This window comes from Falco punctatus, assembly GCF_963210335.1.
Source record: "Falco punctatus genome assembly, chromosome: 4".
Classification (NCBI taxonomy): domain Eukaryota; kingdom Metazoa; phylum Chordata; class Aves; order Falconiformes; family Falconidae; genus Falco; species Falco punctatus.
Window position 1 is genome coordinate 20,628,862 of NC_137583.1, and position 27,961 is coordinate 20,656,822.

Sequence of the window (27,961 nt, forward strand, 5' to 3'; positions counted from 1 at the left end):
CAGATATATTCCTTGTTTTCCGCTAAGTATACTGTTTTAAGATACTTCAGTAAATACTTTTTTTTTTTGATTTCACAATCCACGGTTCATAAAATCTAATTATAAAATTATAGAGCACAATACTGCCTTTGTGCAGTGGCTTACACCTTCCTCTGATGTGATTACCATTAGATAACCACACAGAGTAGTCAATAGAACATTAACATTTTTTACCTCATTAAAAAGGGGATATATAATGCATTATCTGATTGTTTCTTTTGGCTAGCACATGCATCCAGAGTTAATGATAGGAAAGCAAGAACTGCAAATTTGCACTGAAAAGCATAATTCTTCAGCTCAACCTTTAAGTGATACCCCTTCCCCCGCCCTCCTGCCCCCTTTTAGCGTTAACATTTGTTCGAATGCAGAAATAATCTCAGACCAACTAACTGCACTGCCCACTGATTGCCATCTAGCACAGCTACACATGAAAGGGAAGGCAAATATGCACAGCTCACGTGACAGCATGTGACCAAGCACACAGACATCCTAGAAGAGAAGCTGCTGGAGCCAGGGAAATTCATCTTTTATGCGTTTGAATGAAAATGATCATTCTGTGAAGAAAACTGCCAGAAAACTTACATCCCATGTTATGACCAGTTCAGACCTGCTGCCTCCTCCCCCACTGACTTCAGATGGGGGAATTTCGGGAACTGTGAAAAGGAAATGTAGAGCTGTCTACACCGTGAAGATACAAGAGATGACAATCACCTAACCTTAACCTCATCCTCCGAAGCTGACCTGGCTGCATTCATATTGCTTTTGCAAATCAACGTACATGCTTTCAAGGCAGGGTGGGCAGTCCTGCAAAGCCCCAGCCCTGTCCTGCAGTCACCTTGCTGCTTTCCATCATTGGGGCAGGCTGAGGTTTTTCTGAGCGCTTCAAGAACCTCACTAGCTCGCAGCCTACGACGTGTATGCTACTGCCTATGAACTTCTAAAAATGGGAAGCATGCTTCAGTTTTTTAATAGGGTTAACTTATGCAGATGTAGTGGGCAATGGCCTTACTCCAAGTAAACTCCTGGGGTTTTAACTGATGCGTTCTGAGCCACATGCTTGTTACACGGAAGGTGTACACGGATCAAACGCTAGGAATGAAAACACCCTGTCAAAATTAACTTATTTCCATCTGTTAATACCTTCAGACTTTGCAGCACTGCCGGAACTGACAGGCTCTGGCATACTAAATACAGTTTAAACATATTTAGATGTTATGCATTGCTGAACAGCACAGAAGCAATACAAACTGTCCCACGGCTAAGCAGAAAAATCGTAAACAGACTAGTTATAAGCTTTTACATTCAATGGCAATTCCAAGCTTGTTTGCAAAGAGCCAAGGATAAGAACGCTCCTTTTTCAGTTCAAGATTCTTGAATTAGAAACAAATAGAAGAACCCACTAACCTGCCTCTTCAGTTCTTACTTTTTCTGAGGGTAAACTAGGTTCTCCACCTCCTATTTTGTTACTGGCAACTACACGAAATTCATATTCAACCCAAGGATTTAAATCCACTACTGTGGTTGTGAATGTTTTTCCATCAATCACATCTGGAACTATTAGAAATAAAGGGGGAAAAAAAAAAAAAGGAAACTTAGAACATGGTGTCCCTGGCCAAAAACGTTTCAACAGAATCTGTACCAAGAATTGTGGTTTACCTGTTGTAACTCGCTGCCAGCCAACTGAAAAAGGTGTTCTTGCTTGTATGGTGTAAGTGGTTACTGGGCTGTGATTATCCGTGCCTTCTTGCCAGGAGATCTGAGCTGTGGTATCGGTTATTTCATCCACTTTCACATGTTCAGGGGGCCCAGGTGAGCCTAGAATCAGATTGAAAAATACACTGTGTTTTGTAAAGCCAGTGCTCTGGAAACCACTAACATAGCAGTATGGATTCCCATTTTATCAGCGCTGTGGGAGGAAGGAAACAATTCAGCCTGGAATAAGAACACTTGTAATTACTGTTTTACATTCACTAAACTTAACTCTGATAATCTGATTCTGAAATACTCTGAACTGCAGCACAGACGACAGGGTTTTGGTTTTTTTTCCAAGAAATTTTTATTCAGCATGATCCTCTATCTTTCCAATGCCTTTTACTTTAGTCGTCAATGTCCTCTTTAATCTACTAACACATCTCACTAGCCTGCCAATTTGTTACCTACAGCTGTTTTACTGTACAATGCACTGTAGCAATTTTTCAGCACAACATCTGAACAGCAACTCAGTCAGGCGAGCTTGCTGTTGCGTGTTGGAAAATCCTGGTCCTGGGCACCTGGCAAAAATGCTGGGCTTCGTCTCATCTGCACCAGCAAAGGGGGGTGAAATTAGTAACATTACATTGACAATTATAAAGTATCTGGCGTATTTTAAAATACATTGATTGAGTATTGCTCACATCACGTGCTTTCTTAAATGAAAGCTTTTCTCTCGATATAAATGTAGCTGTATCACCAGCAAAGAGAGCTGCAGTTCTGGCTTAACTGTGAGCATCCCTGCTTCGAATTAAAAGGAGTAAGCCTGCCTTACATGCTTTAAACTTCCAGCATGTCCCTAGGACAAAGCCTCTCCTAGGCTCTGACTCGCTCACAGCTGCCAGTTCAGAGTTCCCTCTCATCAGTGACTTGAAGGACTGTCAGTGAGAAAAGATGTGCAGTCAATATTATATCCCCCAGCTCTTAATTCCTCTGGGAAAAATTAGGCTTCATCCAAAAACTGAGCTGTAATTCTCCCTAACTGCAAGGCAGAATGACATAATTCAAGTCACAGTCATTCACCACATACTGCAATAACAAATTGGTTTTGTAATCTACAACATCAGTTGTTTCTGTCATCTACAATATAAAAAAGTTAGAAAATATGATTCATGGTAACTGAAGCTGAAATTTACCTCGTACGATAAGGTCCGCTGCAGATGCTACGCTATCCACTTCTGTTTTCACCATACAAACATATTTTCCACTATGTTTCAGCTGGATGTTTCTGATCATTAAATCTCCTGATGCACTCTGTTGAAATATGAAGTTCTTATTAACATAAATGTACCACCTTGTAATTTACTATCAAGATTGTATTTTTAAATGGAAAAGAAATCACCCAAAACTGTTGGGAGATAAAAAGTGGCTCAAAAATTGCATTGGCAGACAGCCTGCAGGGTAGCAAGTTATTACCCATCAGCTGCTCCATAGTAATTGTCTGTAAGCATTTTCCTAATAAACACGAGGTAGTGTCCCTCTTCTACAGGAGAAGGAACTGCAACATGGTTAGCTCGTGCTGGGAACGTACCTCCTGACTGCTATTAGGAACCATGGAGAAAGTCCGTGCCCTGTGACCAACCATTTGTCTCAAAGCCCTAAGGAAGAAAAAACCCAGCTTTCTATGGCCATTAACCAATTCGACTTCTAGACAAAATTTGTAAGTCTAGTTATCGCAGGGTTTTAAGGAGGACAAATGTCTAAATGACGAAGCTGGATTTGGTCTATTCTGCAGGTTATTGCAAGGTTGTACATTTCTGCTAAACTCCCCATTTTACAAGTCTACGTTCTATTCTTTGTTCTTCACTGAGTATCTAATCTTTGGTCATTTTATTTCCCCACTGGTCTTGCTAACATCATAGCAAGTAGTTGACCACCTGGATCAAGGGAAACATACCTAAAACTTGAGTGATAACTCGAACTTCGTTATCACCTTAGGGCTCCTGTATACTATTTGTTTTCTACATTACTGAGTAGAGAACTTGATACTAAACCTTTGGTAGCCAGCAACACTTGAAAAATTCTCTTTGTGTCAGCTGAATTATGGCTTTAACCCTGTTCACATCATATTTTTGAGGTGAAAAATGTTTGTCAGATTTCCATTTTTAAAAGTTTTTATTTAAAAAAAAAATCTGAAGCAGCAGCATTCCATTTGAGGACCGAACACTATTTTGTGGGTATTTTCAGCTACTCTGGCCACATGACTAATTCTTGGGTGTGCAGCAGTTTGGGAGAAAGGGGAAGAGATGATTCTGGAGTTTATTTTAGTCTTAGGAAAAAAAATTACCAACCTTTCCAACAGTTCCATTATTTTTCTTTGTTTCACAGTCACACCCATTATTTCAGCATTACAATGTCCTGCTTCTTTGTTCAACACAAGCTGAAAACAATTCTGCCTGATTCCCATCCCTGTGTGTAAAACACAATGCCTACTCTTCTGTGAGAGCACAGATGTAAGCATTTGCAGGACAATTCAGTGCTGATTGCCTACAGTACATTAAAAGTTGAGTTGAAGACAATCTAAAACTCAACCTACATGATTGGAAGTAGGATATTCAGGCAATGACCGACAACAGCAATGCATGCTCACAAGCAAATCATGTTCTAAACAAAACTTGTTTTAGCAAACTAAATTTAAAACATCTCGACAAAGGGGACTGTCAAACAGAATTTTACTTGAAATGAAATCCACCAAAATATTAACACTGGATTTAAATTATTTGTGGATATCTGGGGAAGAATCCCAGAGCACTAGGGAAAACACAGAAACCTGCAGCAGCAAAAAGCTCCAGTGTAGGAGGGCACCCTCACCTCCCATGGCTCCACAGACCATCAGAAGCATCCACATTCTCGCCTTGTCAGATTAAATCTTTGTCAGCATGGACAAGTCCAGGTGACAGCAAGATCACCGTCCTTTCTCCACACTACACAGAATAAAATAAAGGGCAGGCCACGCAGTACGAACAGCTGCTGAAATTGCTTTTCCTAACAACCTCAGCCATTGCTGGGCTCTACAAGGTGACACCCCGAACAGTTTAGAGACAGTCTGTTCAAAATTTTGGAATCTGCTTGGTTTGCCATACTCTTTGTATAAATCACAAAAAAAAGCAAAAAAAAAATAAAAAAAAATGGAGCAGTAACACAGTGTTACATCCTGTATTTTTCTAACCATCTGGAAGACCAGGTGGTGATCCCATAACATTCCCACTAACTACCACACGTTGGAGACCTCAGGCATGCATGACAGGAACTTCCAAGACATCACTACACAGAAATCTATCCAGTGAAACATTATTTTCCTTTTGCCATGTTTACGACCAAGAAAGCTGAAGTTATTTTTGCACAGATATTTTCGTTTGACAAATACACACTGCAACTACTGGAAGGCTTAGAGCGTATTTATGCTTATTTACGTGCCATGACCCGCACGTAACTCCAGATGAAATTACTCCACTGACCTTAATGCGATACAAGTGCATAAAATATTTTCATGCATCTCTTGGCAACCTATGAAGTTTTCTACTAACAAGCTTCACAATCCCTCTTTACGCAATTAAGAGTTTAAAAAACCCCAAACCCTAAATGTCTATATTCCATAAAACCCCCTAATTCTGTCCCTTATGATAAATTTCACAGGAAAATGTTCTAGATTCAGAGTTCCAAGTTACGCAATATTCACCCTGGATTTTTCTTCAGCACCGACTGAGAATTTTTTGTGAACAACTGCTTGTTAATGTTTTTTCCTCAAAGAAAAAAAAAATAAGACTCATAGACAAGGCTTTGATTTGTAATCATGCCTGTGTTTGTTTTAGCAAAAACCTGGAATTTTTAGTGAGAAAAAATGCTGCATTTTCCAATCAGTTTATGAAGCCTTAATTGAACCAGTAAAACTGTCAGTTTCAGGTTTTGGTATGTTTTTAACCTTTCCTTTCTAATATTATTTGTATGTATTTGTATATACAGCCAAAGTACAGCTGGGGGGAAATATGACTAAATAAATAAAGTCCATGTAGCAATACTGGAAGGTAACAGGCTATGAAATCGGAGCATTCCCATTACAGCATGACAGATGGGCAGTTTGTAATTCTCAAAACATTTCTGTGAAAATGTACATGATATATGAATATCTCATGGCTCCTACAAGGAAATCTCATAATCTCCACATGCACTTATATTTAATCAATTGCAAACTGCAGAATGCTCTGTGTGTTTGGTGCCTACTGATTAAATGCTAAATCTTTCGAGCTTTTACAGGCCAAAAGAAGAAAGTTAGGTGCTGAAATTTCAGTTTCACAGGTAGTAGTGTCTAACCCACAGCTATTGCTCTAGAGCAGGAGACCAGGCAAGAATATGTGAAAGGAAACTTTATGAAGGCTTATAATGGCCAGCTCCATGCCGACGCTCAGCTGCTGCTTTTGTTATCACTTGGCCACGGCCTGCACTGTAATAAGACCTTTGGCTGTAATTGATTTAATTCTCTCGATACTTCCTTCATCTGTCTTAATGCTTTATTTTTCACATTTTGCTTAGGTTATACTGTAAAAACCATTAATGTCACCATGCCTGCCCCCTCTTCCAACCTGGCAGTATTTCTGCATCCTGCATCGGAACTATTTAATGAGATAAAACAGCTTCTCACCCAAGGATGCTCAGGCAGAACGTTGAGGGATACACTAGAGATGCAAGTGCAGGAAAAATAAGGAAAGATGTGGTGGTTTTGTTCAGCTTTAGGCTGAAGCTCACAAGGTCTGCGTCAAGTTCGTTAATCTGTCATTGCTGTGTTTCATGTGATCTTGGGGAAAATCACGTGCGGCCAGATGCAGAAACAGAACTTAAAATACTTCAGGTCTAAAATACAAGGTGTCTGAACAAGGAGCTATGGGCAGGTAGCTACCTCAATGAATGATTTCCCTCCAACGTAAAGAAAATTCTACAGGCCCCAAAGAGAAGCAGCATCCTATGTTTTACCACGTTGAAGAAAGAAACAAGTAATCCTGTCTGTATCTATAAGGCAAAGAGAAGGTGTTTGCAACTTACCCCTCCAACCTTCTCAAAATGAGAAGCATCCTTCTTGAAATCGGTGAGTGTTCCATTGAAATACCAGGTGAAGCTGATGTCCAGGATAGGATCATGCTGAACCTGGCATGGCAAGACGACACTTTCTCCCACCGTGACATCCATGTTGGAAGGTGCCAAAGTAATCCTTGTTGGCTCTGTTGAGAGCAGAAATATCAGTTATTGGATTCCTGTATTGCTGAGCTTTGCTTGCTACTAATATTCTACCACGTTCTTCAAATCTGATTCATGACAGTCACTTCAAATTATGCATCTGGACTGTAAATGCTGCTGCTCAACCCCTCTCGTTGGAGCATCGTGTCCTCTTGCACATTTACCAGCAGGAGCTACTCAACACTGGAAAGAGAAATTTTAACCTGCTGTGTACAGGCCAATATACTTTACAAAGCTAAATGCACTGCAACCCACAGCAATGAAATTACCATTAAAAAGTGTGTGTGGGTCTCAGCAATAACACTCGTGTTCTGAGGCAGGCAGCTATAGCAGCAGCCACTGGAAGATTAGGAGTCAGAGAAGGAGCTAATAAAATCTGGAAACTAGAGGAAATCCACATTGGATATTTGGGTCCATATATCATATGGAACATAAATAACGTCATTAAGAACAGCTGCTTGTTATTCCAGAATCACATTAAAGGAGAAAAATTTCAAGTACTCCAGATACTGTAAATTTAAAATAATTCTAGAAATCCTTTGTATGTAATTCTGTTATTTGGAAATAAAGGGACATGAATCATTTAGAAGCACAGACGGAAAATGTGAAGCTGTTAATTCACTGAAAAAAATAATTCTGTTTGGATCTCTGAGATATACAGGATATGTAATGCAGTAGGATATTAGATAACTCTGAGTTTGGAAAATCTTTCATATATATAGTCCAATCTTTAAAAAAAAGTACAATGAAAGAAGATGTTCTTCAGATAAAACTTCACAGTCTACTGGTCCTTTTAATCCAGCGTCTTGGATAGCAAGTAGTAATAGATGACTTCTGGGAGGGGGCACAAGCCCCTCTTAACAACCATTATGCATGCAGCTCGCTTCTGAAAGACTGTATTTTACTGACCACGGAGTCCCTGCACACTCCTGCAGCTGAAGTTTCTACCACATCTTTTTCCATAAGCAAACAGCACACAGTTCCTTAGGGCTAAACAGATTTTGGACTGGAATATACAACTACTTGAAATATTTTGATTGCCATGGGTTATTTTCCTCAAGAAATTAAAAAAAAACACCCTGAACTCAAATGCATAATTGCACTATTTAGTATTTAGGTAAGCGAGAGAAGGGAGGAAAGTAGTCAGAAGTCCCTCACATCTAAGAAATTTCTTTGTCAAAGACAAAATCCCTCAGTCTCTTTAGTCTCAATAGATTTATAACAAATACACTTTTATCTTTATATGTTGTGAACTATGTAACTTCTCACACTCTTTACTTTCTACCACATTAAATATTTTTTCAATAAGCAAACTCGGACTCCCACATCACGGCAGACCTCTGTTGCAGAGTTTGAAATTCAGTTTACACCACCCCACAGCTGATCCACCGTTCCAGCGCACCTACCTGTAACTATTAAGTTTGTTGAGCCGCTGGCTGTTCCAAACTGGTTTGTTGCCAGGCACGTGTAGCTTCCAGCATCAGCTTTAGTCACATTGGCTATTCTTAGTCCTCCATCCTTTAATAACGTGACTCTAACAAAACATAAATTTTTGATTTTACAAGTTGCAGCATTGTAGACAAAATGCTTTAATACTCATACTGTTACCGTAATATATCAAACTGCACCAACGCACTGCCTGAAAATTTTGTGGCCATACACTGAAAATATGCAACAAATTTGAACCCATCTGTGTATCACTCACCATTTTGGATACCAGTAGAACCAATGTTTAAGATACGTATTTTGTGTGTGTGACAGAGAAATCCCATGTTAACTCCATCTTTTTCAGCTGCACCAATTGAAATTAGAATAGTTTTCAACTGTATTATGTTGCTTACCTCATGCAGTCTTGCACGGTAACTCTGAAATAGCTGTATGTCATTATTAGGATGATGCAATATGACTTTTCATCAACAATCTGCATTTGGCACTTTTCAGGATTCGCAGACACAAGCCTACCACCGCCTGTGGTGAAGTCGGGAGCTCACTTGCACAACTGACTCTCTGGAGCAGGATTCAGCCCACACAAGTATAACCCCAGTACTTGTTTAGAAAGCAAACTGTGACTTCCCACTGTTGCAGACTTCTGTCTCAGTTTATCACCTATGCTGAGCAGGTGGCCTGCAGACGTGGCAGAGGCATGCTTTATGGAAGGACCTGAAGGAAAGAAAATTCCCTCCACTTCACACAAACTCCACTAGTGAGAGTCACGCCTAACGGACAGGCAGCATGGAACAAACCAGAAAGATGCTTGTGAAAGCCGTGGACGGAAGACCTGCTGTACTGATACAGACAGAAGAGCACCAGCATCCCAATAGCAGAGATGACATCCTAGACAAAAGCACTGGAGGGATGTAAAGGTAAGGCTAATTTGACTCCCTCCTTCCCTGTTTCTAGTCCTCCCACCTGTCACACCCTTATATGCAGGGCCTTCTACCAAGTCTTCCTCAGATAACCTCGAGCAGCTATATAACTAACATATATATAAGAAAGTCCAGAATAATTAACAAAATAGTAAACATTTCCTGATACACCTATGTCAAAAGAACTGCAGAGCTTCTCTCTCAGATCCCATCGATCTATTTCAAAGGCACCGAAGGAATCGCAGCAAGGCTGTTCTGTTGGTTCCCTAGGCACCTTACCGAGAAGGTATTTTAGCAATGCCTCAAACACCCACATCTAGCTACACAGAATCAACAGAACAACATTAACACTCCAGGCAAACCTCTAACCATATTAGTTGGAGTCTTACACAGTTCTGACAGCAAGTATCAGCTGAGAAGGCAGCAAATCTCATGAAACTTAACATTGCTATATCTTCCCTTTCTCAGAAGAGTCATGAGGATTTGGTCTTCTCACTTGCATGTACTTAATTATTAACCTGCTTCATTATTCAGCAAAAATTTAATTAAATACGCACCCCTGCTGCTCTCTTCAACATCCTTGAGGCAAATTAGCATCAACGGATCTCCATCATTTGTCCCAACTGAGATTCAGTTCTGTACCGCTGAATACACATTACAAAAAGGAGATGGGGAAGCCTGCTGTGGTCAGGTGGGACTGGAATCACTGCCTCTCTTCCCAGAACTTCTCCCAGGCACGAAGCAAGCAGGATGCTCACTTAAAAAAACAAACAGGTTCCTTCTTCTTCTGGCATTCACACATTGTAACAACAGCTCAGTGTGACCACTTCTCCATGTGACGTTCCCCACACACTACCATAGCTGATGAAGGACAATGCAAGCTCGAGTGCAGCGCTGGCTGCAGGACAAGCCTGTGGAGACCTCTAGGATTGAAAGCAGGCAGGGCAAAAGCACCTGGGGAACACACCCCCTTCGATTCAATCACAATGCTGAAAAAAAAAAAGTTGGCTCCTAAAAGGTATATGCGTCAGTCAACTGCACTGTCATTAATTACTTACAGTGATTTATATTATAAATAATACAGTGTTACAATGGTATTTAAAAAAAAAATATCAGCTGAGTCTGTGAATAATTAAGCTGGTAAATCAGGGCAGCAGAACACGACTGGAGTTTGATGTGTTCACTGATCTTGTCCTTTACCCTTAACTCCTCTGATGCTCCAAAACCATGTGCACTAACCGCAGACTGTGGCGGTGGGACTCTGCAATGGCTCTGAGGTTATGCTGCTCCTTCCCCTTAAAAGCAAGTTCACCTAATCCTCGAGGCCACGCGGAGACTGCATTTTAAATGTCTGGAGGCACTAGATTCCTTCCACAACTGCACTGCTCTTTACAATGAAGCATATTCAAGAAACAAGCACAACTTCTAGTTTCTTAATTATTTTGAATTGCATTTTCTTTTTCCTTAAAAAAAGGTGTTGCAACACTCAGTGCTGTAGCTGAGATACTTTTTCTTTGGGCAAAGAGGACACCATAATGAAATGAACAGATGCAAATTACAACAGATAACGAGCCACCCTGTTAGAATGACAGACAAAAGCACCTTATTTGGGGAGAAAAAGTTATAAATAGATTGACAGTTTAATCAGTTTACATTTGGAAGTAACCATCTCTGGAATCTTCCAAAGAATACTGAGGTACCTAAGCCAACATGGTGATGTTTGAAGCATACTCATAAGGAGGATGTGCTTCATCAATGTCAGTAGAGCTGACCTCCCTGAGGCTTATTAACTTGTTTTGGAAAATTCCAAATACTTGGCTGCACTTTTATATTAGGTGGAGCAAGTATAAGCAATTAAATCTTACCATATGATTTAAAGATATTTTAAATGTGTTACAGACATGATTAATACATTTTATAGGTAATTATAATGACATCAATAAAAGGTGTTAAAACATATCAATTATGGTTGCAAGCAAGCTATTGAGTTGTTGGATTTTCTAGCTATCTGTGTATTTTGCAAAGGTTTGTATTGTATCATCTGCTTTAAAGCACTTTCTGGTAGAAAAAATGCAAAACCAACTAAAAACTCAACAGTGTTGACAAAGCCTGAGATCAAACAAAGGAAAAAGTAGGATCAGGGTATAAACTAGAAAATGTCTATTGTTTAATTAAAACAAATCACATTTACAGTGCTCTGAGCTATCTGGAAGTCTAGCTTGCCTAAAATAATCAAGCAATAGGCTTATTAAAACCAAGATATAATTAAGAATGAAGATTTTTTCCCAGAATTAAAAAAAACCAAAACCAACAAACTGAGTCTAAAAAAAAATTATTGTCAAAATAAAATCTTTACTGGTAAATTAAAAAGAGAAACGCTTTACTTTTTCAATTACAAAACAGTAAATGCAGCGCAGAGCCTATGAAAACACTAAACCCATAAATAGCTCTACCCTGAAATGGTGAAACATTAGACAAACTGAAGCTTTTAGTATACTTAAAATTATTAGATATTCTCACACTGTGATAAAACAAATGTACTACAGCTGGCCCGCTGCCAGTAAGCAATCTAAATCTCTAACAAAAAAACCCCAACACATCCTTTGGCTTACCCTTTATCTACCAGTGTTTTTGCAATACATTTTGCTGAAGGCCAGCAATTTTCAAAGTGATTTCCATTTTCAACAGTCTGCACACTTTTGACGCACTGGCAAATGGCACAAACTTTTAGCCCTGTAAAGCAGAGATAACTGGTGGAGCAATGCTTTGGCACGTATTCATTTGCACAACTAGAGATTGATATAGGACCCGTCGAAACCTCATTGACAAAATCATCATTTCTCACTAACTCCTGAGGAAAAAACCAACCCACCTTTTATTTCCAGCAGTCAAATGGATGACTAAACCAACCTACAACAGCCGAATGTCTTAACTCATGCCCATGGCTCTTTGGCTGAGGTCAACAGAATGGGGTAGAGGATTAACCAACTTCAGGACTTCAGGGGTCCTGACTTAAGAGACTTTACGATGCTGGTAAATCTATGGAGAGTCTTCCTCTCCCACCCAAACTGGCAGCATGTATTTGCCATTACAGATCTTGCAGATATATTTGCCACTATAGTTTCCATTCATTCTGCCCAGTATGCCAGGTTTTATTCATGACATTATAATTTGGTATTAGTTACCTTAGTCATAAGTGACCATGGAGAAATCCAACTGTGAAATGAGCGCATGTACTTCTCATACTGATAAATTATAATTACTACTGTTACAAACTGCAACAAATTTTCACATTTACAGATATTGAGACAAACATTATTTGGGACTAGAGGGCAAGTGGTGCTCCAGGATGCCAGTCCAAGATCTGCCAAGTTCAGTATCTGCAATGTAAGACTATTCAAGCTATTCTGCATTTACTGTCCCCATACCTACTTCCTTACAGAACTGGGACAGTATTATCTGTAGATTTATATACTATTACCTTACTCACCAAATTCCTGTTAAACTGAATTGTTGGTGCTGTGCAACCACATATACAATGAACGGACAAATAAGCCTCAGGACCCAAGACCACAAGGCTGCCACTTGAAACTTGGTGTCATTAATGAAACTGTTAATGAATGCAAATTTGTTCATCTTTCTGTGACAATGCTTTATTACTAAAATAACAGACATAATCAAACTAAATAATCACTGCCTTTTTTATTTGTCGGATTATTCAGCACAAAAGCCAACTCTTTTAGATCCTCATTGGTATGATAATAAACACAAACACGCTGCTTTCCAGTTCATAACACTTCTGTGCAAAGCAACAGTGGAAAAGTAGGTCAAAACTGCCTTTTTATATATCAATCAAATTCCAACTAAATCAAACCAGATTAATTAACAAGAAAGCCAGGAGAAAAAAACAAACCAACAACCCAACTTCTACTGAAGTACTGGTAAGTAAATGCATTCCTTTCCACATCACAGCATTTCAAACCGTAATGCAAAATGAAATAAAAATACTTACTTCAAACTGGAGCAAAGATAAAACTAGTTACTGATACTTCTAAGAATCATGGAACGTTTTATCAGGAAATATTTCTCCTCTTTTCTTTCCCCCTTGATTTGACATCACTTTGCCCCAATTAAAGATGCTAAACTGGAGGGTTTTTAAGAGAATTGCACTGAAATTACTTTTAGGGAAGGTAAAGTTTGCAGCATCTTTTCATCTTTTTCTAGTCTTGGTAAATAAAAGCAGATTTGTTTACAGGTGAAATGCTCTCCGCATGAGCTCCAAATCCTTTGTATTAAACTGTTTCCAGGCAGGCATTTGAGCCAGAAGCACAGGACCCACTACAGCCAACAAGCAGCAACTGTCTAGTGCTATATATCAATTAAAAATCATATACATACATAAAACGTTCAATGAAATCTTTAAAGGGGTTATCTAGGTTGCAGCATATTTTAGTATGTGTTCTGTTTTTGATGAGTTAAACTAGCATTAAGTGCATGTAACCTTGGTTAAACATCTAATCTTCCTTTTCCGGAAGATAAAACCAAAAGTTCATCCACGTGGAGACAGAGGTGGCCTAGGCCAGCTCCTCAACACAGAAGAACGTACAGGAAGGCAACTATGGTTCGCACCCTCTGCGCTCTCTACCTGGAGACCCTGGGGGCTATGGTCTGCTATCAGCAAAAGCTGCTGCAGATTAATTTTGAATAAACAAAACCTAGTTGTGGCTTAATGACTGCAGACAAAATATACTTTAGTGAAAATTTTTAAAGGCCTTATAATATGAGATGGTTGGCAAAGAACAGCCTGAGTAAGCACAAGCTGCTTGCTCCCAGTGTGGTGGTGCGCACTATGAACATCATATGGGGTGAAAACTGACCCATGCCACCATCAGATACCCTCAGTACCTGATCTGGCAGTCATTAAAGACCCAAGAATTCTTGCTAATTCTTGATTATTATTCTCCCTACGTCAACCAAAATTATTTATTTCAAAGGTCCAAAACTGCATTCTGGTGGGAAGAATTTCTTCCTTCAGCACCCAATTAATTTAATTCCCATTTTCTGTCTTTACTTCCGCATGTTCTGCAGTGAATCCTACGCTTTCACTTCTCTCTGCATTCCAGTGCTGTCTACTGTCTAGCTCTCTTTATTCAAGATATTCTTAAAATAAAAAAATTAAAACCCCACATATTTTGCAAAACTAACAAGAAGCAAAACTATACAACGTTGAGCAATTTCTCAGCCCAGAGCTCATGAATCCATTTTGAATTATATTTTCTTCCCTCCACAAGACATATCATATTCAGCTCATTTAATTAAAATTTACTGAGTCATTATCCAAATCTTCCACATACTGAAAATGCAGCACCATTTAAAAAAAAATTAAGAGTACAAGCAACAGTGCCATCAAAATGAAACTCTTTCGGGCTTTACTAAAGTAACGTGGTCAGTACCTCCAAAAAAACTGAAGTCTTCTTATGACAGAAAGCCTTCCCAGCTCAGGTACAGCCCAAACTACCATGGTCTAACCATGGTGCCTCCACCGGAGTGCTGGAGGAACGGGCTGGCACATCCTCAGAAGAGAACACGCTATCACAGCTGTGTATGTTTACATGACAAACGAAACACTGCAGTGCTGCCGTTCTCGAACAACGCTGCATGACTCCATTACGCCACAAGCACACCTACCAAACCCAACAATAATATGGTTTTAATTATTTAAGGACAAATGAATTTGGAAAACTATACACAAAGTCCTAGAATGGTGTGGGTTGGAAGGGACCTGCAAGATCCTCCAGTTCCACCCCCCTGCCCTGGGCAGGGACACCTTCCACCAGCCCAGGCTGCTCCAAGCCCCATCCAACCTGGCCTTGAACACCTCCAGGGATGGGGCACTCACAGCTTCTCGGGGATACCTGTGCCACCCCCACGATAAAGAATTTCTTCCTAGTCCCTAATCTAAGTCCACCCTCTTTCAGTTTAAAGCCATTCCCCCTTGTCCTGTCACTATCTGCCTTTTTACAAAGTCCCTCTCCAGCCTTCTTGTGCCCCCTTTACGTACTGGGAGGTGCTATAAAGTCTCTCTGGAGACCTCTTCTTCAGGCTGAGCAACCCCAACTCTCTCACAGCCAGAGGTGCTCCAGTGGGATGCAGTGCAAGAGCTGCTCCCTTGCAGGAGCTGACGTGCTGCACTGTGCGAAGACCCTGCTTGCTCTTTACAAGCACATGGAAATTAAGAGAGGGGAGTCTCCGTCTCTGTCCCCGTTCTCACACCCTTGTCTCTCCTGAGGAGTGCTCTGCGAGCCTGAACCCTGCTGTACATCTGAGCCTCAAATGTAATTAAGCTCATTCTGCCTCCCCTACCTCTCCTAGGTAAACTGCAGGCTGGACCCCTGTGGCCAGCATTACCCCTTTTAGGAACCAATTCCTCCCTTTTCCTGCAATTAAAAAAGACACCCTCCCCAACAGACTTCACCATTAGAAAGGTCGTTAATGGTTGAAAAATGCACTGCTAATTGGAAACCCTTTCCTGAATTGCAAGAATTGTAGAACTGCAAGAAATTCATGAATTGCAATTATTCATAGAAGGCAGTAATGAAGTCCACTGCCTTCTGCAAAGAGTTGCATTTCTGCTTTTCTCTGAAGGTGACTGTACTTCATTTAGATTAATTCAGGATTATTGGGTTGTTACTACTTTTCTCCTGTAAGCCATGTTCAGCGTGCTGTCAAAAATACACTAGGAGAGACCTGGGCCGTATTTTGGAAATACCTGCACTTTGCTGAACTAAAAGCCGTAATTTACGTTCGTAAATCTAAACAGGCAGCATCGTGTATGCTCAATACATTTTCAGAAACTGAAATTACTTTCTTTAGCCTGGCACTATCACCACAAACACAATCGGTAGGTACTGCTTTGGAGGGCGATCCAAAGCAACCACTAAAACCAGATCCGATGCCCGTCCAGACAGAAAGCTCACAAAGCAAGGGACAAGCTGTGGCTGAAAAGCTCTTCCCCTGGACATGTGTGGAGCCTTGCAAGGTCCAGGCATGTCTGGCAGCTTTGGCTACCACAGTCTGAACCTATACGTTAGCTGAAGGCTGAGGATCGGCAGCTCCAATAAGAGACGAGACAGGCAGGAATGGGAAGGATACCATTCGTCCTGCCCGCCTTCTTATGGAAAAGGTGTGGGGACAAAAATTAGGATTTTTCCTAAATGGAGAAAATAAGGTGCTCTGCATTTATGCACATGCTTTACAAAAGCGAATAAGGACAACTGAGAATCAGTAAAAAGCAACAGGTTTCACATCAGTTTTAGAGATCATTGTGGCCCTGTGTTACAGACTGACATCAATATGGTATTATATTGTTGTAAGATGATGGGAGGCTTCACATAGGAAGAAAAACCAACTAGTGTTATTTTGAAGGAGCTTTTTGCTTGCTGGCTTGTAGGAATGCAGCCAGCTAGCGAGTCCGTGGTACCGTGTCAAGCTCCAGAACGATAGATACCAAATCGCCTGACAGACTGGCACATTGACAACACTGAACATGAGAACACGTGAAAACTATTGTGGTCCCTGAAAAGAAAAGAGCCAAGGCTGCACAGATCAAGATGACAGCAAGTGCCCAAACCTTTCTGGGTACAAGGGGAGAGCTCTAACCTTACGATGGAGCACACAACGGTCCCAGCTGCAGCCTCCAAAAGTTCTGATCTATCTCCTACCGTCTTCTGCATTTATAAGTTTCAAAAAAACCCACCCCATGACATCATGTTTTACAGGAAGTGAACTAGAAGAATTTCACCTGGTTCAGAAATAGCTTCCCGATGGTAAGTGAAGCTTTTTACAACCTGACACGAAGTCCTACAGGAGTAGGGATACATTTACGAAATCACAACAGGCTGCCATGGCAATCCTTCAAAAACGAAGTATTCACCTACCCCAGTCTCATGTCTGGATTTTTGCACACTTAGGTGCTACCACTGCTCCTGAATTATCCTGCTAAGTACAGGGTGTACCAGAGCATTGCAAGAGGCACACTCACAGTCATCCTGTCCTCACTGCTCCCAGGGAAACCCTGTGGCTTTCTGTGGCTGTTCCTGTGTCTAGCAAAGATTCTCCAGCAACTCACTGCAGAAAGGCTGGCCTCAGGGCAGACTAAACTCCCAAACAGTTATTCTGCTCCTCTGAATTTTTACAGCTTGTACAAACTGCTGAAGTGGTGCAGCTGGAATGTCCCAAGTATCAAACTGCTTAGTTTCATGCTAAATCAGATATGTAACTATCTTAATTACACCTTTCATCCAAGGAGTTTTCTTCCTGTCCCAGTTCACTACCTGAAACTCTCAGCATATGCTAATATTGAAATGTAAACCCGAAAGCTTGCAAAGGCAGTAATCCCCAATGCTGGAGAGATGGCTGCTCAGAGCACGGAGAGGTACACTTCTGTATAGTTTGATTATACAGTTTAATCAGCAGACTTGTGCAATTTTACCTTATGACTAATTCAATAATGCTTTAATGGTTGCTGCTGGAAAAAAACACTTATGCGTTGGCAGAAATCAATAGCTTGGGATATAGGTGAATCACAAATTCTCCACTGAGAATTACTAACACCAAAACACATTCACTATCACGTAAACAGCAAAGCAGTGGTGACATATGTTACCATTGGTAGATAAAGTTCGTGGTTCCTTGAAAAGAACCAGAAAGTGTATTTTCATTTTCTTTTCCTGTTTTCATCTGCAGTTCTGGACCTCCTAATTACTAACTTTCTTTTTCTTTCCCCCCTCCCCTCCCAGCCACATTATCACCATGGCTGTAATATTCCTCACCTGCCTCCTTGCCAGAATTTTCAGAGTATTTTAGTGAAGGCTAATTTTAGTAATAGGCTTTGCCTTTCCAGTTTTCTGTCAGTACCTGGTTGCCTAACTCAGACCAAACTCTGCATTAAGCTGAAAATAAAATCTAGCCCTTGAACTTAAAGAAAGCAATATACGTGCACTCTCGGTGCTCAGATACGACGACAATTCAAAAGCCATCAAACCACCCCCCCAGCTAGACAGACTTCAGAAAGACTTCACAACTATTTGGATCTACAGATGACACTATTGCATAAAAAGACATAAAGAAGCTTTATGTATGATCAAAGCAAATAAACCAATGTAACTCAATACCTTTCATTTTCCTGTAGCTGCTCACCTCCCTTCTTCCAGGAGCATCTGGCCTTAGGGGAAGCTTTGGGTTTGCATTCAAAATCAACTGTGCTGCCTATTTGTACCTGGGTCAGTTTCTTCATTGGATTCTTGGAAAAATCTGGAGCAGAAGCTAAAAGAGAGGGGAGAGTAATAGTGAAATAAAGCACCTTTAATTATGTTAATGATACTATTTAGCACTTACACAACACTTCTCAGATTCCAAACGTAATTAAAAACATGGATTAGTTAGTTCAAACAGGTCTACTGGACAAATGGGCATTTCTCTCCTTACACTAGCACAAAGGTCTCAGCTGTGCAGAGTATGTCACCTAACGAAGCGTGCACAGATCACACTGACTTCACCTGAGCTGAAACTCAGTGAACCCCAGGAGCAGTAAGCACATGCCTGACTACGCTTTGCTGAGGGTGAGTGTGCATGATTTGTTTAAGTCCAGGGAGGGCAGTCAACACCAGCAGTCTCATAAAAACTTAAGGAACTGCTTGGCTTCTAGTTTTGTGTGAGAATGCATGTCAGATCAAATATGTTAGATGACATAAAATTACAGCGCAGCTCATTCCGAGTGGGTATAGTTTTCATTAACTCATAGTTAAGAAAAGGAACATGGCTTCTACCTATACCAACAGCAAACTTCAGAAGGCAATTCAGGAGACCAAGGCTGAAGGAGCAGTCTGCTGATGGACTGTAACCTCAGCAACAGAAAGTAACTCCTGTCCCAAATCACACTGCACTTCCAGGCTTAGTTTTGCAATCAGCCTGCGCTGGAGGTGGAAATTGCACAAGCAAATGAGTGCATAAGGCAGTCACAAGTGCAGCATTTCCCTCAGACAAACAGTTGCCACTATTTTACACTCAAGCACATGCCATTTGAATGACTGAATGACAACTCCATGTCCCCTTGATCAAGAAAGGCTGCATACAAGAGCTGCCTATTGCTTTTAAGTGGCAGGACTCCCCGGGGAGCACTGGAGCTGCTGTGCAGAAGGTGAGTGCAGCTGAGTGATGTGCGGAGCCAGTGCTGCCTCCGCACCACGTGAGCCATTTCAATCTTCGGGCCCGAGTCCAAGCCCCCATCTCTGCTCTTCCCCTAATGAATAATTTAGCTGTGTTCTGTTTTAAAGCAATGAATGATTGGACTGCAAATCCTCTGGAAGCAGATGAGTCAACTCCTCGGCACTGCAAATAAAGATACTAAGTCGACAAAAATGTTTATTTCACTGATAGCATCTGAGTGGGCTAAACTTGAGATCATGACCGGGTGGAATATGAGACAGGTGGAGGAGGTGTGGAGAGGGAGCATGAAGTTTGTGTTTTAGTGAAAAAAAGAAAATCTTACCTACAACCCTGAGCTCTGCACTTGAATAGATGACACCATGTTTATTTTCAGCTATGCATTGGTATCTGCCAGAATCTGTCAGATTTAGATTTGATATTGTAAGTGCACCATTTTCAATTTGGATCCTTCCCTGAATATTAAGAAAAATATCTTTATTGATGATACATTTACTGTGAAATTTTTAAAATAAGTAAGAAATATAAATAGGACAGCATAAATACAATAAATGGGGTAAATGAAACAGCATAAGCATGAAAGCTGTTCTAAAATAAATGACATGACTGCATCATGGTATGGCAACAGTGACCAAATAGAGAGACCTGGCAACACAGTGTATGAAATCAGTTCTTCAAACCTGCTCATTTCACAGAGGCTTTGCAATCTCAAATACCTTTGCATTTCCCCAGAAATGTGGACAAAATCATACTAGGCTCCTCATGACAGACCTGAGCATCCAAACTATACAGATGGCACTGGCATTTCATACGATTTACACGTGCTATTTGCTAGTGAGCTCTCTGTAATACTATCTAGAAAACATTCCAACAGTCATTAGAAGGAAGACACATATGTAAGTGCCTCAGAGCCGACAAAGCTACTAAAGTATAGGGATCTTCTCAGCTTGCTTATTCTTGGAAAGCTATATGAATTGCTCTAAGTAGTGACTAAGGATGGAGTGGCAGAAACTGATGAGAAAAGGAACCAGTGACAAAGGCAAAAACAAAGGATCTTCTCTTTTGGGGAAAACCAGAGAAACAATAATGGACAAAAGAACAAACTATTTGCTCAAAACCATTTTCTGATTAATTTTTTTTTTTTTAATTGAGACATGGCTTACGAGGCCTAATGCAATGGTACTCACTCCCTGCAGGCACGTACTTAGCGCTGGCCCCACTGCAAGGTGACTCCAGCTATCTATGGGCAGCAGGGCAGCCCAGTTCAGCTCCTTCTTTGACAGGTCCCCTTCCCAGTTTAGTGCAACAGGCTCTGCCACTTAGAGGACAAAATCACAAAGAGGAAGTGTCTCCATCTCTCGATCCTCTCTCTAGCATCCCAGGCTTCTCTTCTTACTCTTCCTTACAAAAGATTTGTTCATGAACAAGGGGACCTAAGCAGAATAAGCCCAGTAGATTTTCATCAAGGAGACCCAGAACGAAGAAGGATTACTGCAGTCAAGGAGCTAAAGACAACTGACTGCTATACACAGAGAACTCTTTTTGTGAGGTCTCCTCAGTGCTGGCTTGTAAAGACTTAGTCCTATAGTTTACAATCCTTAAATACCTCCAGAGTAAGTCATGCTTATGCACTGACACCATGCTGTAAGGCTGGCCACCAATACGCAGAAGTGAAGAAATAGCAAGACTGAATGAGAGAAGATACTTCTGTACTTAACGAGGTAAGAAAGCATATTAACTCAGTGACTTTGTATGATGCAGTAACAATGCCCTTAAATCACTGAGATGAGATTTTTGTACTCCCTCATTTAACCTGTCCACAACACACTACCATTCCTTTTAGTGAGCATGTAACTATAACACTCTGAAGGATAAAAAATGTTTTTCAGTACTTAGATAATTTTTCATGGCCATCCACTGAATTTACTTGAGCAGTCGCTCCTTCTTCAACTGTGAGTGCTAAGACTGAGCACAGAGCACTGGCCAAGGGCAAAATGCCTTCCTGCGATGGACTAGTGCTCATAGTTTATATTCCTGATAACCCAAACTGGGCGGCTTTCTCAATGAAGCAGTGAGGTTTAAAAATCAATGTGGGCATCAGAACACTTCTGTGTTTCTAATCTGGGAGACCAAGTATCTCACCTTCTAAGTACAACCTCTTTTCCCTGTCACCAAATATATTACTTTACATTAATTCAATTTAACAACTGTATTAAAGCAAATACCTATGTTACACTGCTGTTTGCATTTCACTCTTTGCATCAAGTAATGGTGACCCTATGAGCTTTTAGGATTTTTGTCTTTTTTTTGTTGAGAAGTTTGAATATGTTTTCTTACTACATTTAATAAAATGCTAATAGCAAGTACAACAAAATCATTTAAGTCCTCTATCCCTAATTTATGGTTCTTAACATATAACTTTAAACTTCCTTCTCCAGTCTTTCCTTACATACTTATTTCTATGGTTCTATTGTTACTTTTGAATCTGCTTTTAGCTGGGATATTTCTGTACAACATAATTTGGTTTTGTGTTTCTGGTGTTGCAGCTTTTGAAGTTTCCATCCGGATGCTCCTGACAAATGCATGAAAACCAGTTTCAAATATTTCTTTTGACTAATTACATGGACTTTTGGGAATTCTCATATGAAGTATTGTTGATTTTACATAGCATCATGTTTTCAAAACAGAACATTACCTCTATTGACAGCTGGTCTCCATTCTTCAGCCACCTATATGATGGTTTGGGCTTCCCACTTGCTCTGCAATCCCAGTATAAAGTGTCCTCTACAGCAACTTCGGTATCTTTTATCGTCTGGATCCAGTGAGGTTTTGCTGCAGATGAAACACACATCAACAACAAAGTCCCCAAGAAGTTATTGTTCCATATGAGAATCAAAGGGTTAATCTGCACAGCACTTAACAGTTTTCTGTGTAGGCTGGTCTGAGCCAACAGAGGTTCTCACTGGTTCTGCAGCGAGTCAGCTAATGAAACAAATTAACTCACTGTTCATTTTAGACATTCTTATTACAAGCAGTAAACCAAAACAAAACTGAGATTACAGATCACTAAAGCTGAGCTAGTGAAAGCAGTATTAAAATCACTAATGATTAAACAACACAACTTTGAAATTGAGGTAAATGTAAGATAAAGAAATTAGTGGTGATATTGAAATTAAATAATTGATACAACTAAATCATCAAATTAATGCTGAAGAGGATCCTTTAAGTCCTAAAAAACCCGTAATGGTATGTCAGCCTTAGTTCTAAATACCATTCAAATTGTTTTCTAATGCTAGTCAGTACTTAACTGGATGAATACATGGATATATGAGACTGTTTCTGAAAAGCATTAGTCTTAGCACAACATTTGGGTGATGCAAACCAGAATATGGCCTTAAGAAAATTGTACAAATTTGCTGATTTTTAAACAAAATTTTGATGTATTAATACCATACATCCTCCACATTTACCTAAAATACATTAAAACTGTAAAGATAGAGTTTAAAACATCTGTAACAGATTTCATAGGCTAAAAACCCCTTCACTTGGCAAATAAACATCGCTGCATGAAAGACAGCAGTAGTTTATTCCTTTAGGGCTATTTCACAGAACAGCACAACACTGTTTTATAGCAAATTTGTATGAATTCTCTTTGAATTTATTCAATTGACTAGAAAGTTTATAAACTCAATATATGCTATTTCTCCAAGAAAAGATAAATTCTGGATGTTGCATATGGAGAAAACAGATGAAAAGTAGGATGAAACTTGGTTGCAAATACACAGCTAAAGGCAAAAGAATTTCCCAGAGTCAATTTGATTACCTTACAGATTATCTGCAAGTGGCAATTCAAGAAAATTTCCTAACACTCTGGTATCAAAACAACTAGAAAGAAAAAAAAAAAAGTCCTTGGCGATACAGGAAAATATTATTATTTCATAATGAGTTTTGGAAGCACAGAAGGTCAGATTAATTCCCGTTGAACTTCCTACTACAATGGATTTATACCAGCAATTAATTCAGACCAGGGAAATTAATGACTTGTCTATGGCCACAAGGGAAGTCTGCAGCACAGCTGAGAGCTGAACCTGTTCCATTGCCATAGGCACAAGACCAGCAGACCAACGTTTGGATGAAGGTTGGTATTAATTTCATGAAAAAAGATTCATTCTTTTCTAGCATACAAATTTTATCTCCATCATACATTCTGCAATGCAGTGATAAGATCTCAACATGAACATGTACAGTACCATACTTTTAAAACAAAGATTAATACTGTTTATAATTTATGCATACATACTTAGCATCAACTTTTCACAGAAAACTTACTAAAACATATTCACTGAGATACTAAACTAGAAGGCTTTGGAATTTAACCACTATTTACCGACAGTGAAACCTTCTAATACCCCATGAGGATTAATGCCTTTCACTGACTTGGGGATGATCTAATTTTTTACACTTTCTTTATCAAGGACAGGTCTAAGAGACAGGATAACGATCTTTGTGGCAGACAAATGTACCATCTTACTGATACTGATTTTGGTTAAATCTTGAAAGTTAACTTTACAACAGTGGAGTTCAAGACAGAGCCACTGCTTTACCTGACCTTGTCATTTGGCATATTTGCCCCGCCTGTGTCAAGGGGATGAAAGCTCAGAACTCCATGTCCGTGTGCTTCCTGCACTTTGCATACCTAAATATTTATGCAACAAGCAACAGTGCCTGAATTATTGATGGATCCGTACACGTGCAGTATTTCACATCTGCTGCCCACTTGAAAGTAGGTTAAATATAGTCTATTTGCAAGTTGAAGACCTTGGATTCAGTTTGATTAATAAGAAAAACATTTGTCCACATTATAAATCTTCAGTTTAGGACCCTTTGTGTCAGACAGTCTCCATAGGAGGGTTTCCCAAACCTCCAAGGCAGATATGATAAACTGGGTCTTCTTGGAAAGTGTGGGAGCAAGATAACCAACTCAAACCAGAAATGAACAGAACAGCTTCCTAAGCCACAATGTGAGAAATCTGTGGTGCTTGTTCATCCACAAGAGTGTTGATGTGGACCTCGGTGATTTTCTTGAGGAAGGCTTTTTCTCTTTGAATCACTGATGAAAGAATTCAGCAGAAAGAAAGATACCCATTTTAATCCGCCACCTCTCAAAGTCTTTAAAGAAGGCTGTAAAAGTATTAGAAACTTTGGAAAAGAACAATTCAACTGAGCCATTCAAAATTGAAAAGGCAGCTAAACAGGGGCCACTCCAGCTGGGAATATGCCGCTCAAAACCCACAATCTTGGCCACGGTAGAGATGGTCCCCATTGCAGCAGCTGAGGGAAGTGCAGACAGAAGGTCGTGTATCAGTAGATCCACACACCCTCCCAAAAGAGAAGCCCAACTTTCTAAGCCCAGCACTGCCCTCTTTATTGAGCTCTGCCTGACTGTACCCAAATGATTCTGAACATTCAGCTTTATTCCTCCTGAGCTCTAGTCACTGTTCGGCAAATTCCACCTGCTTACAACGTTTGGTTCCACCCACTGCTGCCACAGGTGTGCTCCGAAGGAGGGCTGATGCCTTACAACAAAGCCTTGTTCTCTCACGGAACTTGGTGTGTAACTTTTATCTTCCTAAGGAGATACCACTCCTTCCTCCTTCAGCAAGGGACAGGCCAGCAGGCAACAGAATTTCATTGAGATGAAAAAAGGATGATGCCCTGTAAATTGATAGGTTGCAAGTTGATTTTAATACAGTTTGTAGTGCAGGGTTTAAGACTGTGATAGGAACCCGTATTGTGTGATAGTATTAAGAATTCTTAGGAACTTGATGTGCAATCTTCATGAAAGATTCATATAAAAAGTTCCCTTAGGATGAAAATACATGTAGGTAACTGATTTTCTAAAGAAGGTTAGCTGTCAGCCTCATGGTCAGTCACCTGGAAAAGCACCAGGCTGTATTTTGCTTCAGTTGCTTCTGCCTAAAATGTTCCTTGCAGTACTCATGGTCTCACAGGCAAGAAGTGATACACGTGTGTAACTTCATAAAATTTATCCCAGTGAGAAGACTCGGTCATCTTTTTTTTTGGTGACTATAATCACTCTTTTTTTCCAGCTAATTAGGCCAGGCAGGTCTTCCTGAAGAAAAAAACTGTTCCTTCATTGCCCTCTAGGGCATCCCTGTAGGCCATAAGGAAAGGAAGAACCATTTTTTTGGACTTTTAAGAAACATTTGCAATGACTGTTCTGAGGGATGCTACAAATGAGGACCAGCTGCAATGAACAACTGCGACGAAGCTCTTGGAAGCAACGGCCGAAGAAGCTGACGTTTCCCAGAAGCTGCACTGGGAGCTAATTGGTAAATAATTTGTGGGGTACCACGCACAATGCATGTCAACATGTATTTTTATACATGATCTCCTTCAGAAAAGACTTCTCCAATAAAAATCTCCTTTTAATTCTGTAAGCCAAAGGAATAGCATGAAGGAAAAAGGCAGAGGTTCACGCCTGTAGCTTGCCCAGGCACTGTGCTCTCCCAGAGAGTACTGAGCTCTGCCATGCCTCGGCAGGGAGGCAGAAGACTATGGGAAGCTCTTCCAGAAGAGTCACTAATTGGGGCTTGCACGTAAGACGCATTCTGCTTATACACATACCTTTACTTTGAAATTTACAGTATGAAAGCTGGGCTGGAAATCTTTGAAAATACCTATGGATAGCTCAGCAGTTGGGCAATAAATCAGAGTCAAACAGAACTTTCCATAGTTCAAGAGAAAGCAACTCTGAAGCATAACGGGGAAAAAACCCAAGCAGAAAATGTAACCTTCATTTTTCTAGGCAGTATATCTGAAAGTCAGGCTATGACATCCCATACTGATACCTACAGCAGTGATGAACCTGATGACTTTATCTCAAAACTCCAAGTGACTTTAAGCACGAGTAACTTTGTTCTGATAGAACAACTGGAGTAGAGAAGCATCTACCACATCCCTGAAGATGTCCCGTTATTTGCATTCCATTCAAAAATAAAAATGCTCTCAAGCAACAGGTAATTGCTACAACATTGAAGAAAGTTTCAGTATGTAAAAAAGAGTAATAATTTGTCTCTGTAGCAAGGCAATTAAATTATTAGACAGCATCAAAAATTAAACTCTAGGTTGATCAAACTCAGCAACACCTTGGTATTTAGTCATTTATAGTTTTGTAGTTGTTTTGAAGCCACGTCCACAAACAAGACAGTCAGGCTATCAGACAAAACCTGAAGGCTCTTCCACACACATTACTAATTTTCAGTACAATTTTGGTGGTACATTATTACCAAAATAATTAACAAAATACACAAGTATTTTTTGATGTACTACAAAATTATGCAGAGTCCATGTATTACTGGGGGTTTGCCTCTGCTATCACAGACCACCACTGCGGAGCAAAAGAAGAACAGTGGCAGAATTTTTCTCACTGTTAAACATTTTACTTTGGTACTGTAAAGCATGAGTTCCATTAAATCAGCATGTGCTAATTAAGAATGAATTTTTTCAATTATACTTTAAATTAATTGATTTATATATCTCTACCATGTTACATGTTTAATTGCATCTTAAAATACAAAAGTGTAATTGTTCCATCTCTTCTCATTTTTCCACGCCATGAAATGTCTCCATGGATTCTTTTTTCTTCTATTACCTCTTTATGGAAAGGACTAATAGCAATGATAAATGAATATACTAGCAAAGTGAAAGAAAATTATTTATATATTCAGGTTTTGTATTAAATCAAAGTCAGACAATCTTGTCCTATTTTTAGCACATTCTGAACTCCCCTGAGGAGGAAACTGGCATTAAGCAAATGTTGAGACTGTACAAAGGACAAAAACCTAAACATTTGATGTTGGGCTTTTCTTGATAAAATCCTTCAAGAGAAAGAAGGGAAAATTAATAGTCTGTTAGTAATTTTATAAAAGAACCCAGAATATCTGTTTAGATTATCTATTTTAATTATTGCCTTCAACTATGGGTTTAGAGTTATATTTAAAACCCACAATAAAGTGAAAAAACCAAACCCATTTTATTTTCTATGAAGAGAGTTACAGATGTGCACAGAATTTCTAACCCAAACATATTTACAAGCATTCTTGAGAAAATTACTATGGCCATGATTAAAGCTGAGCCTATATTCAAGTGCTTTGCGGTTGCAAGACTATAATTCATTACGGGAAGAAGAGGGAGGAGAGCACAGAAAATGTGGTGCCTTTTTTTTTTTTTTAAATCAAACAATTTGCACTGAAAAACCCAACTTTCAGATTAAGATTTTACAGTTTGAGCTCATAAAACAAATCAGGAGAATAAGAGTGTTTTCGCTCCAC

The 27,961-nt window shown here is 39.9% G+C and overlaps 1 protein-coding gene and 2 long non-coding RNA genes across 17 annotated transcripts in view; 2 read left to right on the plus strand and 1 right to left on the minus strand.

Annotated features, from left to right (window-relative positions):
• The window catches only part of LOC308063058, a 236,952-nt gene extending 214,660 nt beyond the window's left edge, over positions 1-22,292 (plus strand). For 8 of the 10 annotated variants that reach the window (XR_013927827.1, XR_013927829.1, XR_013927831.1 and 5 more), the window contains one exon: positions 8,959-13,295. This is a non-coding gene — a long non-coding RNA (uncharacterized lncRNA). Of the gene's footprint in view, positions 1-8,958; positions 13,296-18,874; positions 18,972-20,803; positions 21,329-22,153 lie in introns of those variants that run through there. The other 2 variants (XR_013927828.1, XR_013927830.1) reach the window with 2 other exon arrangements.
• The window catches only part of LOC308063057 (contactin-3-like), a 138,827-nt gene that overhangs the window by 7,614 nt on the left and 103,252 nt on the right, over positions 1-27,961 (minus strand). For 3 of the 6 annotated variants that reach the window (XM_080385502.1, XM_080385503.1, XM_080385501.1), the window contains 8 exons: positions 22,303-22,439; positions 19,933-20,062; positions 18,557-18,707; positions 8,424-8,551; positions 6,826-7,001; positions 2,925-3,042; positions 1,444-1,854; positions 622-692 (listed from right to left, as the gene is read on the minus strand). In XM_080385502.1, the coding sequence (XP_080241628.1) occupies positions 622-692; positions 1,444-1,854; positions 2,925-3,042; positions 6,826-7,001; positions 8,424-8,551; positions 18,557-18,707; positions 19,933-20,062; positions 22,303-22,439 (1,322 nt within the window). The remainder of the gene's footprint in view (positions 1-621; positions 693-1,443; positions 1,855-2,924; positions 3,043-6,825; positions 7,002-8,423; positions 8,552-18,556; positions 18,708-19,932; positions 20,063-22,302; positions 22,440-27,961) is intronic. The other 3 variants (XM_080385504.1, XM_080385505.1, XM_080385506.1) reach the window with 2 other exon arrangements.
• On the plus strand, positions 22,463-27,854 carry LOC308063059. The gene is made up of 2 exons (XR_013927837.1): positions 22,463-23,745; positions 25,718-27,854. It is a non-coding gene; the product is annotated as an uncharacterized lncRNA (long non-coding RNA).